The sequence below is a fragment of the Abramis brama genome (assembly GCF_963993115.1).
Source record: "Abramis brama genome assembly, chromosome: 22".
NCBI lineage: Eukaryota > Metazoa > Chordata > Actinopteri > Cypriniformes > Leuciscidae > Abramis > Abramis brama.
The window spans coordinates 12,367,979-12,382,458 of NC_139984.1; the positions used below are offsets into that span (position 1 = coordinate 12,367,979).

General features: G+C 38.8%; 1 protein-coding gene across 1 annotated transcript in view; it reads left to right on the forward strand.

The window, feature by feature from the left end:
- The first annotated feature begins 5,085 nt into the window (after positions 1-5,085).
- Positions 5,086-14,480, forward strand: part of phactr3a (phosphatase and actin regulator 3a) — a 38,776-nt gene continuing 29,381 nt past the window's right edge. Inside the window, exon 1 of the mRNA XM_084099888.1 lies at positions 5,086-5,339. Coding sequence (XP_083956014.1) covers positions 5,234-5,339 — 106 coding nt within the window. The 5' untranslated portion in view covers positions 5,086-5,233. The remainder of the gene's footprint in view (positions 5,340-14,480) is intronic.

The following is a 14,480-nucleotide window of genomic DNA, read 5'->3' on the forward strand; positions in this document are numbered from 1 at the left end:
CCAACAGGAGAAGAGATTCTTCTGTTATGGTCAATTCCACGCAACAGTGCACAAGATTATAATTAATTGTAAATAAATATCAGTATTATTCTAAATATCAGTATTTATGTGAAGGAAGAAATGCTAGATTAACTTTATTGCTATTCAGAAACCCACTATAAGCTTATTAATTACTACTACTGTTGAACTTTAATTATATTACAGGGGGTTCTGATGTTATGAATAATATAGCCTAGCTATTAATAATATCGCAAGTAATGATGAATAATTATTTGAATAACGTTGCTATGATTACATCAAGTACATTAGTTAATTTCAATGTAACTACACGTCTCTGCCTGCGGTGTCGCTCTTGGATGCTCAAGATCCAGAAACTTTGATTTCCTTTGGTTTAAAATACTCATTCAGATTCGTTCAGTGGCCCTTACTGCACCAGTACCTTGTGACAATTGAGTGTCATATTGTGTTACTATAAATCATTTATTTGATGTTCTGAATAATAATGTGGAAGCAGGCTAGTGAGGAGATGAGTTAACATTGTTCGGCTGATGATGTTCAATGTCCCATGACAGACTCTGTAGTTCCATTTAGCCACTTTTACAAGACCGCCTTTTACAAGACAAGTAAAACCTTAGACATGTAGGCTACTAATTTAAGAGTAAGCGTGGAGAATTATATTTAAATGACTCACAAGAGGGTATTATTGATGGTAGCCTACAGTATATAAGAGGGTAGTTTTAAGCGTAAACTGCACGCTTACCGTTAAATGAGAAAATGACTAAGATCATTTAATTTGTTCATGAATAAGATTCAGTCCAGTTTCACTCAATAAGATTATGAACAAAATCCAATCCAATCCAAATGTCGCTTAGCCTCAAAACACTCAGTGAAGGGGTTAAGGTGCGTTCACGCCACATTGAAATTACCGTAATTTCAAGATTTCAACTTGTAAAAAGCGTTCACGTCCTCCAGAGCTCGTAATTACAGCTTGTAAGATGGGAATTTTCGGAGAGCTCCTTGTACCACAAGGATTCATTTAGGCGTTGATGGTGTCACATATCATAATTCCCAGTCTGAGGATGTGAACAGCTCCATAATGTTTTGTCATATCGAGTCTATGGTAATTGCGACATGCCGTGAATGCAGCATTATTAAAGGGTTAGTTCACCCAAAAATAAAAATGATGTCATTAATTACTCACTCTAACCCGTAAGACTTTCGCTTATCTTCGAAACACAAATGAAGATCTTTTTGATGAAATCTGAGAGCTTTCAGCTACGCTACAACAGACACTTTCACACTTCAAAAAGTTTATAAAGAGATCATAAAACTGATTCATTGAGCGATTTAGTCCAAATTTTCTGAAGAGACAATATCGCTTTATATGATCATAGGACAGATTGAATTTTCCATTTATTCTATAAACATTGATCGGCGAACATAAGCAGAAGCTCACCCGAACCTGCATGACGCATGAGAATGAACCTCATTGGTTCTTGCAGAAGCTCAAACGTGCTGCGTAACACGAGAATGAACCTCATTGGTTCTTGCAGAAGCACAAACGTGCTGAGTAACATGAGAATGGACCTCATTGGTTCTTGCAGAAGCTCAAACGTGCTGAGTAACACGAGAATGGACCTCATTGGTTCTTGCAGAAGCTCAAACGTGCTGCGTAACACGAGAATGGACCTCATTGGTTCTTGCAGAAGCTCAAATGATCCTCATTGGTTCTTGCAGAAGCACAAACGTGCTGAGTAATATGAGAATGGACCTCATTGGTTCTTGCTGAAGCTCAAACGTGCTGCGTAACACGAGAATGGACCTCATTGGTTCTTGCAGAAGCTCAAACGTGCTGCTTAACACGAGAATGATCCTCATTGGTTCTTGCAGAAGCTCAAACGTGCTGCGTAACACGAGAATGAACCTCATTGGTTCTTGCAGAAGCTCAAACGTGCTGCGTAACACGAGAATGAACCTCATTGGTTCTTGCAGAAGCTCAAACGTGCTGCGTAACACGAGAATGATCCTCATTGGTTCTTGCAGAAGCTCAAACGTGCTGCGTAACACGAGAATGAACCTCATTGGTTCTTGCAGAAGCTCAAACGTGCTGCTTAACACGAGAATGATCCTCATTGGTTCTTGCAGAAGCTCAAACGTGCTGCGTAACACGAGAATGAACCTCATTGGTTCTTGCAGAAGCTCAAACGTGCTGCGTAACACGAGAATGAACCTCATTGGTTCTTGCAGAAGCTCAAACGTGCTGCGTAACACGAGAATGATCCTCATTGGTTCTTGCAGAAGCTCAAACGTGCTGCGTAACACGAGAATGAACCTCATTGGTTCTTGCAGAAGCTCAAACGTGCTGCGTAACACGAGAATGAACCTCATTGGTTCTTGCAGAAGCTCAAACGTGCTGCGTAACACGAGAATGAACCTCATTGGTTTTTAAGCTCAAACATGCTTGAGCTTCCGCTTACCACAACTGATGTGCGAGTTGATGAATGTTTATGTGAATAAAGCCTAAATTCAATCTGTTAAGCGTATAAGCTGTCTATAAGCTGTCTATTTTTTTTTTTTTTATTTAACCTTTATTTAACCAGGAAGTCCCTTGGGACAGAATCTCTTTTCCGAGGGAGACCTGGCCAAGACGGCACACCAGTTACAATTTAAATACAAATACAACATAGTCAAAACAACCAAACAAGCATCACATAAAAAGGAACAGGTCACATATGGCAGTTACATTTTTGAATTATATGGCATTTTAACATGATCTTAAATTCATTTAATGGGACTAAATCATTTAGATGTAGCAAGTTTTGCAAATTATTCCAAGACCATAGCACAAAGTAAGAGAACGCTTTCTTCCCCAGCTCAGTAAAAACCCTTGGAACCTGGTAAGAGAGCCACCTGGAGGAACGGAGATGAAAACTGCTGGAATTCTTCTTAAAGGAACACTTCGACTTTTGGGGACTTTAGCTTATTCACCGTATCCCCCAGAGTTAGATAAGTCCATACATACCCTTTTCATCTCCGTGCGTGCCGTAACTCTGTCTGACGCACCCACCGCTAGCCTAGCTTAGCACAAAGACTGGAGGTAAATGGCTACAGCTAGCATACTAATCCCAATAAGTGACAAAATAACGCCAACATTTTCCTATTTACATGTTGTGATTTGTATAGTCACAGTGTGTACAAATAACAAGGTCATATGAGACACAGCCATTTTTTAAACGTTTAAAAACTGGGAACTATTTTCTCAGAAGGCGAAGCACTGCTACTTGGGCGGAGTGATTAGCGCAGCACCCGAGAAGCGTCGTTCCGTCAACAAAACCAACGTGACTAAAGCTAGTAGCGAACGTGATTCGTGATCATGGCTGACTTGGAGGAATTGTCAGAGGATTTTTATTTGGTATCAAACCAAGATCCAGAACCATATCGTTTTGAGCCAGAATACACAGACGAGGAGTTACAAACTTTGGAAGCTGATAGACAAGATGCCGAACAGACTGAGTTCGAGGGGAGAATCAGAACGGGAGTAGCCTACTATTTCACAAACAAGGTCACTGTTTCTCAAAAATGAAAAGTGAAATGTTCTGAGCAAACGCGATAGTCCTTGATGATGTCTACATGTGTGTTTGGATCTATATCCAGAGCAAGTAGCCACTGATTCATCAGGTCAGCGTTTTTGGTTGGGATTCTATGAAACATCATGGTATTACCTGGTCTCCCCTGTTTATTGTCGCAGCTCTTTACAATACAGCGAACACCCATGATTGTGAACTTTGCATTTACTAGCTAGTAATTGCTGACTCTATTACTCCAACTCTGAGCGAACTCTCTGCTCCTCACCACGGCGCTTCTCGGGTGCTGCGCTAATCACTCCGCCCAAGTAGCAGTGCTTCGCCTTCTGAGAAAATAGTTCCCAGTATTTAAACGTTTAAAAAATGGATGTGTCTCATATGACCTTGTTATTTGTATACACTGTGACTATACAAATCACAACATGTAAATAGGAAAATGTTGGCGTTATTTTGTCACTTATTGGGATTAGTATGCTAGCTGTAGCCATTTACATCCAGTCTTTGTGCTAAGCTAGGCTAGCGGTGGGTGCGTCAGACAGAGTTACGGCACACACGGAGATGAAAAAGGTATGTATGGACTTATCTAATTCTGGGGGATACGGTGAATAAGCTAAAGTCCCAAAAAGTCGAAGTGTTCCTTTAAGAAGATTACATAAATATGCCGGCAGTTTACCTAACATGGCCTTGTATAGAAAAATATGCATATGAAGTTGTCTACGTAAACTTAGTGACGGCCAACCAATCAGTTCATACAACGTAGAATGATTTGATAAGTCTATCAAAAAGATCTTAATTTGTGTTCCGAAGATACGGGTTTAGAACGACATGAGGGTGAGTATTGACAGAATTTTCATTTTTGGGTGAACTATCCCTTTGATATCCTTTCACATCACAACCATTTTCTTATACTATTGTGTGTTTTAAAGTCGTCATGAAATAGACTTTGCAGTAGTCTTTTAGTGCATGTATACGAGTGATACTTTTCGAACAAGAAAAAATGTAGGTTGGGATTTTGGTTTTGTCCTGTGGGAATTGATTTGATCGTGGTTTGCTGTGAGTGACAGGTTGTCCCGCCTTCTTCATCAGAGAAGAGATGTCACTGCATGATAGGGGGGTAAGTTAAAGACACATGCATTAAAATAATAATAATAATGTGCACGGATAAATCATTTAAAATAATGCAATGTTCCTTAAAAAACAAAAACAAGAATTAGCCTATCAATTTTGATTTCAAGGGGACATTAAAAGAGTCGTTCCGTCCAAAAACACCGATTCGTTCCGAACGAAACACTAGGCTACTAAGGTCTACTGTTTATAACAAGCCCAAATGAATGAATTCATTTATGAAAGCACTGTAAAAACGTCATGCGCTAGCATCCTGTGATTCAGAACGGATGCTCGCTTGTCAGTGGGTCATTGTGGAGTGGATAAAGGTGGCATCTGCGCGCGCGCGTGCACACACACAAATACCCCAGCCCTTATGACAGACACACTCGGTCTCCCTCCCTCATGCACACACACACAGTGACTGTAAAGGGTTCCAATACAGCATGCCTGCTGCTGGATGCTCTTAGACCGAGACACATTCGCCTCACCTTCGGGTTTGACTGCCCCAGAAAGGGATTTCAATATTTTATTTCTAGCTCCTCATGGCTTCATCGGACGGAATAGACAAATGTCTTCTGCACAGAGGCAGATCTCAAAGTGACCCGAACATCCTCAGCGAGTCTGGCATTGATCTCTCGCACAGCGCAGGTAAGATGATGCATTTATTGTCTGGAGATGCCATTAGAATAAGCGCTTTTCATTTCCACGCGCGATGGAGGTGAAAGTGGTTCCATAATCTGCGCTAATAGCCCCCACTTTCATTTGAATGTTGTTTGCTGCACGATTGAGATCAATCAAATTACGCCGCATGTGATGCTCTTGTCTGTATCCCGTTGAAATGCATCTGGGTACCATAGTAATATTTCCCCACGGACCTGTGTTATAGTTGCTATAACGAGACGTTGAGAGAAAGAGAGACAAAACAGCATAGCAGACAGTGTAGAGATTATGTACCCAACTGTGGCTTATGCTACAATTCAAAATGAGCAGACAAAAAGATTTAGATCCTTTTTTTTTTCATTGTGGGAGGATCCGCGTTGTCTTTTGTCTCGTGCACATCCTTCCGTGTGCAATCTCTGTTTGCATTTAATACAGGTTTGCTATGGAAGACCTGATGAAATGAGATGCATTTTTTTGCTGCTTTGGCAACATTGCCAACAGTGTCTGATACCTTGGTTCCGCACTGAGACTGCGCATTCATGCATTCAACAGAGCAGGTCAATGGTGTCTCCAGAAGAAACTGATGTAGTCCCAGCCGTGAGGTTTCTTGATGCTGTACATCCCATAGAGTCTATGATTTGGAGTATTTTAGTGTGGTCTGAAATAGCTTGTGTCTATTCATTGTCATCATTGAATGGGTGAATGTCTGGGTCATATTACACCCTAAATTCAGAGGAAAGAAATACAAGACTGTACTATATTAAGAAACTAGAAATAGAAACTAAGTAAAATTAAGCCCGAAGTTTTTGTGCATTGACATTATTTTTTATGATTCTCATTACTGTGATGTACAACATAATAATATAAAAATGTATGTATGCAACTGTAAGCAGTAATTGTTGTTTTTGCTTTAATTCTGCTGAATATTTAATATATTATTTAATATATTTATCTCTATAGCAGGGACAATTCTAGGATTTCGATATTGGGAGTGTTCAGCCCCCAATTAGGGTTAGATTAAAATTCTATTTTATTTTTTTATATTAGGGTAGGCCAATATATTCAGTAAGTTCTACCTAAACCCCTGAATATTGATTTTATTTCAAATAATTTTAACTAACCAGATCATATTACTGTAATTGTCTAGATTAGCAATGTTTAATCTGCCCTATTTTAAACCATGCCTTTTTTGTTTTCTAATAAAACAATAATAATAACATCACATGATTCTATCAATTTGCTACTTCTATAATTCAAATTGACACCAAAAGCCACAATTTCTTCACTCTAATACGTTTACATGACAATGATGTACTAAAAAGTAAAACGGAAAGGTTTTTCCATTGCCTTTTTTCGCATGCAGACGACAACGTTGTAAAAACGACCCCCGTTCACAAGGATCTGCGAAAACGAGTAGAAACGCTGTATTATTGATGCTAGGCCAGCAGTTAGTGATGTCACTTTGTAAATAAACACTATACGCCTGTAGACTGAACACGTAATACGCATGTGCATGATGTCACTGCTTTCACAACTTCGCTCTTTGTAGTTTGAGACGATACGAGTATCGTTTTCAAAAAATTCCACTTTGAAACTCTTTGCGTTTTCAGGCCACCTAAATGACGTTGTTGTGTAAATGAACAGCCAAAATGCATATAAAGTTTTCAGTTTTTAATTGAAAACGGTGTTGTAAACAGCCCCTAAGGCTAATAAATGTGTCACAATCAACTGCCGGGTCATTATTTAGTAGAACGGAATAATTGTATGATGTTTCTCTGTCTCTGTCATTCACTCTGATAAGCAGTTTAAATGAGTGCGTTGACCGAGTGCTGTCTGTCACTGCACTGAAAAAAAATATTTCCATGATTTGTTGTCATGTTGTTCAGAAAACATAATTTTTGAGTTTCTGTTGAATAAACTAATCTCGTGTTTTGTATTAAAGGTAGGGTAGGTAATTTCAGAGAGGCTAGCAATAGCAAGCTAGCTTTAAAAGATCCCACGAGAGACGGCGTTAAACTACCTCATGTCTCAAATCATAAGCTCGTTGTTTTCGTTCAGGAGGAACTGTAAAAGGCGGCTGCTGTTTGTTTGCGGCGTTTGGTGATTCGGTCATTCGTATGAATTCATACGAATTGGGCAATTCGTAAAACATGTACGATTTTGCAAAAATCGCACTAATTCGTACGAGTGAGGTCGTTTGAATTCGTACGAATTAGCCACCTCGTAGAATTTGTACGTTTTCCCGTGAGATCGGGTTGGTTTATTCAACGAACACTTTCAAAAATGCTGATTCATTAAAAGATAGATGTAATGAAACAAGGTGTTCATTATTTTTCACTTTGAGCTCCACTTTTCAAGGCTCAGCTGACCAGCAATGCATCGCATGGGTAACGCTGAAGCTGATGCTCCACTTAATAGAGACCAATGACATTGATTCAATGTGTGACTCGCTGATTTTTTTCCCCCGTGGCTTCCTCACGCTGTGGAATGCTGACCGACGCTGACACCATTCATGGTAAATCCTTAAACTTTAAAAGGGTCATACGACAAATATTTCGCTTTCCTTGGACACCGCAACCTTTTCACGAATATATATGACTTGACCTCAAAGACAGACGCAGGTAATCGCACGCGCTCAGTCGATCTCTCATTCACTTTTTAGGCTTAAGTGCAAATCCACGAAGCCTCTGTACAAATCACCATGATAAACAGTCTTGTTCATCTTGTATCATTATTAACTTATTTAACTTTCAATACACATGCACGAAGTTCAAAACAAGAAGGGTAGCCTGTAGCCTTATGAAAAAAGAAAACGCGCGCATATCGCGGTTACTTGCAGTTCTCTATGATTGGTTTGTCAGTAGCATGGTACTACAATATTGCGGTTATCGCGACAGCCCTTTTTATGAACTAAAACTATTAAGGCAACCAGATTAGGCTACTTACTTTTTAAGTTTAACCAACCAATCATTTTTATGATTGTGATTGTGTCTTTAATAGTTGAATGATTTAATGTCTTTTTAGCTGGACAATAACTTTTTTCTAGAGCTGCTGTAAAGCCACAACAATCTGTTACTTTGATTTCCTATTATCACTGTAAAGCTGCTTTGAAACAATCTAATCTATATTGTTAAAAGCGCTATGTAAATGAAGGTGACTTGACTTGACTTACAGTAAATCATTTCTGTGCATGATGTTAATCTAATGCCACATCCACAATAACACGTTTTAATGCGTTTAAAGTTATTACTTACTCTCTGAGATTACGATTCCAATGAATTTTAAAGGAGACTGAGGCCTTTACGAATTTGTGTACAGATTATAGAGCTAATCACAAATTTATATATACATTTTTACTGTAAAACTGTTGTGATAATCACCACTGAGAATAAGAATTACAAAAGTATTAATGTAGTATGTATTTATATATATATATATACACACACACACACATATGAAATGTCAGGCATTCATGATGTCAAGTGTCTTTTTTGGACTGGAAATAATGCACAATGACCAATCAATCCTGTTTTGTCTTGGGAAAGATTAAGAGAAAATGGCAGTTGATCTTTTTCAATCTGAGCTTAAAATCTATTGTGAGGAAGATAACTTCTTTGAATCCCCCACAGTGTCACCTTTAGGTTTATTGGATTATTCTGTATGGACCACTGTTTCATCATGGCTGTGCTACCAATCAATAAGACCAAGAGTAAAGTTAACCGTACTCTTTTTAGTGATGAAAAAATCTGATGTAACATTACATATGCAGGTACTTCCACTCTGCCAGTGTGGGAGCAGTGCATTTTTACAAGAGACTGTTCACTGTCGAGTGCAGGTATTTTTAGGCCTTTAAATACAGAGGAGATGCACTTCTAGATTAATGTTGCTCAGATGCTCAGCAGTTATATAGACAAAGGGTTGCTTTGAGTGACACTTTAATGTTTATCTTAAAAATAATGCATTTAATGAATTATGTTTGCATTAAAATGTCTGTATTACAGGAGCACAGGGAAGACTGATGGTGCTAAGAAAGATATGCGAGCTGTAAGAGAGCGAGATTGAAATAGAGAGAGAGGGAGTAATCGAGTGAGTCTGGCATGCTTTACTAGCGCTTTTCTGGTACTCATCGAGTAGCTCCGGTGGTTGGTACTGTGGGTGATGCATCATTCTGTTCCTGAGCTAAACATTCATTAATTAAATGTCTGAACGATATGTGACCATTCTTTCATGTGCACATCACGAAGACTGCTGCATCACGATTTAACAATGTAGATGTTCACACCGCTCACGGATGCCTGTTAACACTTCGGTTTGTGATGATGCTGTTTTAGCACTTTCCTTCTTCATAAGAAAATCTGTCATGGCGTTTCATCATTCCACACTCTTAAAAAAAAAAGCTTCTTTACTGCCATTGATGGTTCCATGAAGAATCTTTAACATCCAATGAAACTTTCCATTTCACAAAAAGGCTCTGTAGGTTCACACCTAGGCGTGTTTGCTCCGCAGGAACCTTAAATGATTTCAGTTATAGGGACGCCTTTTGGGGGAATAAGGGTGTGTTCACACTTGGCAGGTTTGGTTGGATTAAGACGAACTCTGGTGCGGTTGCTTTAGTGCGGTTCATTTGAACAAGTGTGAGCACTGCCATCCGAACCTTAGTGTTCAACAAACAAGCAGACCGAGACCCCTTAAAAGATGGGTCTCTGTCCACTTCCCAAACAACTCTGGTGCGGTTCGGACCAAAGACATGTAAACGAACCAAAAACGGGACACTTTGTCACAAGATGCTGTTTTTCCACTTCTCATCAAAGTCACGATATGTCCTATCACAGTTCTGTACAGGCATCAGAACCAGCAGATCTTTGTGTGTGACGGAGGGATTCCTGCCGCTGTTTTGACTCCTTTACACATTTTATAAGCTCTTCACGAGTTCTCATCTGGTCGAAATACCATCATATGTAGGCTACGCACATACAGCGAGCGCAGCACATAGCATTGTTTTGGATGTTTGGTAAGTTCTGTCTCAAAATATACGTAAGAAAAGCCAACCAATAGGGTTTTGAACATATGCCTTTAGGTTCAGTATTTTAAGGTTCGGTGTTAAAATGCCAATGTGAACGCTAAGTGGACAAGGACTAAATGTTTTTTTCTTTTAGTCCATACCAAACAAACCGAACTAGAAGTGTGAAACACCCTAAATTAGCATCTACTTCAAAGTAGAGTTAGAGTATGACCCAGCACAATAGGAACTACCAGTGACTAAGTGTACGTTGATTGGCCGAACACATGCCATACAAAAACATTGGCATCTGCCATTTTTAAAACCATGTAAACACGCAGTTTACATATTATCCACAAAGTAACTCCATGAACATGGAAAACAGCGATAGATGGACCGACGCTGAAGTTCAGGCACTTCTCAACCGATCACCGAACCCTCCATCCTCCATCTATTGACGTTATTGAATGCCGCGGTTAAATGACGTCACTATCGACCGGTTTACGTCACTTCAGGGTTTCTACTGGTGGTGCGAATGCAACCGTGAAAATGGCCCTAGGGGAAAATTTAGTTCTCTGCAGACCGCCCTGGTGACTAGTTCCTAGAACTGAGTTCCTATAACTACCTAGTGCGAAAGCACCTACTTAAATTAAAGTATACTGTACATATATATATATATATATTATGAATATATTACTAATTCAATAATTTACTTCTTTACAAATATAATCCTGTGATCAAAGCTGAATTTTCTGCATCATTACTCCAGTCACATGATTCTTCAGAAATCGTTCTACTATGATGAATAATATCGTTCTTATTATCATCAGTATTGAAAACAGCTGAATACATGTTTTTATTTGATGAATAAAAAGTTAAAAAGAACAACATTTATTTGAAATAGAAATAATATTTACCATTAAAAATGTCTTTTCTGACACTTTTGATCAATTTAATCTTTGCTGATTATTATATTATATCATATTAATTATATATTTATTTATATATATGAATTTATGTTGACGCACATAATGACATACCATGACATATGTCTTAGAATTATGGATATCACTCATGGTTTGATTGTAACACCCTGATTTTACTTTCAAGGTCTGACCACTTTTGCATCAAAGGACTAATTTGTCTACACAACTAGCTCAGCTTGTGGTTCTCTTGCCCACAGCTCTCAGAGGTGCGTTAACCTTTTAAACTCTGCTTGATATGTCAAAGAATGCTTCAAGGGTTGAACAGAAAGACAGCGCAGGGAGACATATATAATCATGACTGAGATCTGATTTGTCCCATAAGATTATCATCAAGTTCATTAAAAGAGTCTTAAATTTAGATACGATGCACCACATCACTTCACACCTATTTACACATTAAAAGTGTCTTCTCAGCTTGCGTGAACTTCTTGCCCTTGAAAATGGGATGAAAATGAACCATTTTGGTGAAAGCCTAATTGAGATAAAATGAACATTTTGGGGTGTGCAAGACAGAGCGTCAGGGAAATACTTTATTCAATACTTTATATATTACATATATAAGTCTTAATTTCTTAGATGATCTCCAGCACACAAACCAGCATGCACTGAATATTTCATTCCACTATCTTCTTAAGGACATCGTTTTAAAGTCAATATGGAACGGATGTTGTGATGATCTTTTCTTCCCTATTGGGACGTATATCTAAATGAAGCGTCTTCTCTTGATTTTGTCCGTTGGGAATTGATTGAATGGTTGTGGTTTGCAATTGGTCGATATCATGCGAGTGACAGGTTGTCCCGCCCTCACGCCTAGAAACACGTCATCACAGAAGAGAAGAGAAAGGAAGCTATTTTGATTAAAGTCAAGGGCACGTGAAATAAAAAAAAAAAATGATGGTGTGCATGGATAAATCATTTATAATAAATATTGCAATATTCCATAGAAAAATGATTTCATGGTGACTAATAGCTATACTCACTTTTATAATCTCAGTCTCTCACTCTTACTGAGCTATGTAACCATATTTTGCAGTTCCTTGTACAGAGCATGAGGCCGCTTTCTGAGGTGGGCTATGACTCATCATCAGCTTCTCTTGTGCAGGCTGGTGCAAACACTTCTTCACCTGGGTGTGTTTATTGCAAAACACAGTGTCTGATGAAAAGGTCTGGCCCAGAAAGTCCTTGATATCTCTTTTCTTGCATCTTTTACTTCTTTGGGAGGTTTTGCATAAAACGTTATTGTTTTAGACTGACTGTGATTGTGTTCTGGTGGAATTCTCCTGTGTTTGTTTCAGAGGCTTGAAAGGCAGTGTCAGTGTTTCACTAAAAAAGCTACTTTCATTTGTGCCGCTGTCATCGCTGATATGAGCAGTTGTCTTTTAAGAGTAAGAACTTTTAAGAGTAGATGAAACGTAGAAGGAAAGCACAAGCTCAGACATTAGCCTAGCTGCCAGATCTTGGTCATAACTGCTTGTATGTTTTTTTATGTTTTATTTTTTGTTGCTTATTCAGTATCCACCAAGAAATGTGTATGAATTGTGTGATATTCTATCTTGACATGCAGTGCACTAAATTCTTCATATAGGCAGCATCTGTTAGCCTGACTACGTCAGACTTCGTACTTCCGCTCAATTTCAGTTCGCTTCTGTACTCAGTATGAGATAGCGACCGTTTTCCCCGTTTTCCTCCGGCCTCAAAACAGCCGGCCAATCAACGAACAGAGGGCGGGCTGAGAGCCGTGACGTAGACACTGATTGTACCGTGGATGCGTAGATTTACTTCACATAATCTGCAAAAGTCGTTCACAGCCATGTTCACTCCGGTATTTCGCTCAATGGTTTTGTTTTCGCATCATACATGTGTTTACAGTGGAAGTTCGATGCGGCTGAGCCGGCTCATAACACACGTCATAACCAAACGTTATGTGATTGGCTTACGGGTAACCAATGATTTTAAACTTCAGACAAGCGCCCCCCGCGAGAAAGAAAACGCTTTTCAATTATGCCATGCCAGACTCTGTCTACGAAGCAAAGCGAAGTAACAGGCTAAGCATCTGTAGATCACCACAGAAATAAATCTAATGGTTATTATAAATGTTATGTTTGTTTTCTTTCCACCAGGATTTTGCAAGACCTTTTTTTCTCCTTCTCATTTTTGTGGCCTAAAATAACTGAATTTGTTGCATCTTTTCTCAAGAATTGCAGCGATATTTGTAGCGTTTTTGTGGTGAAAACCAGCAGTAATCTTGATTCTTATATAATTGGTGTTAGTGACAGGAAAGAGTACAGAATCTCCAGATGGAAACACAGCCGAAGAAGAAGCAGAAACAAGCGATATAAGAATTGCTTATGCATATCTAAAATAACACAATCATCAAACATTAAACGGCATATAAATCAAAACTGCCTAACGTTACTGAATGAAATGTCTACCCAGCTTTGGAGGTCACCAAAATGACCAATCTATGTTTTGATCATTGTTCTGAATCCGATTTGACAAAAAAGCGATTTTCTCAGCTTTTTGTTCAAAAGGCTGCTTTTTTGCACTTTTGGACGTGTTTGCGCTTGTCTTTTGCAGAGTCTCGTGCACGACGCGGCATTCTAAAAAAAACAGCGCTCACGTTAAAATAAATTAAACTTTAAAAAAACACGCTTTTTGACCTTGCGGTTTTTCCCCCCATTCCACTGTCTGCGTCTTGCGTTTTTCAAAGCAAAAACGTGTTCTGGGTGAATGGCCTTTACTCATATTCATGTGTTGATAAAAAAAGAAGGCATGAAGCTAGAATACAATTTTGTTGTTTAAAAGCAGAGGCTATGTTTTTTCGTTTGATTTGTTGCAGGCTCAGATATCCATACAACAAAATATTCTGGGAGCCATGAAATTATGTCTAAAAATGATCAAAAATGCTGGCGCTGACTGGCAACTTTTTTTTTTTTTTTTGGCGGGGAAAGAGTTAAATGCTGCCATTGCAAAATCACAAAATCCTGGATAAATTTGACAAAAATGAGACAACCATGTTCACATTTTGTTGTTTTTATCATGCACTACAATAGTCACTAAGTCATTGGTTGCCTGGTTGTTGCTAGGTGTTCTGAGTTGTGGCTTGCTGGCAGCTAAAAAGCCCACCTCTTTATGATATTTTGG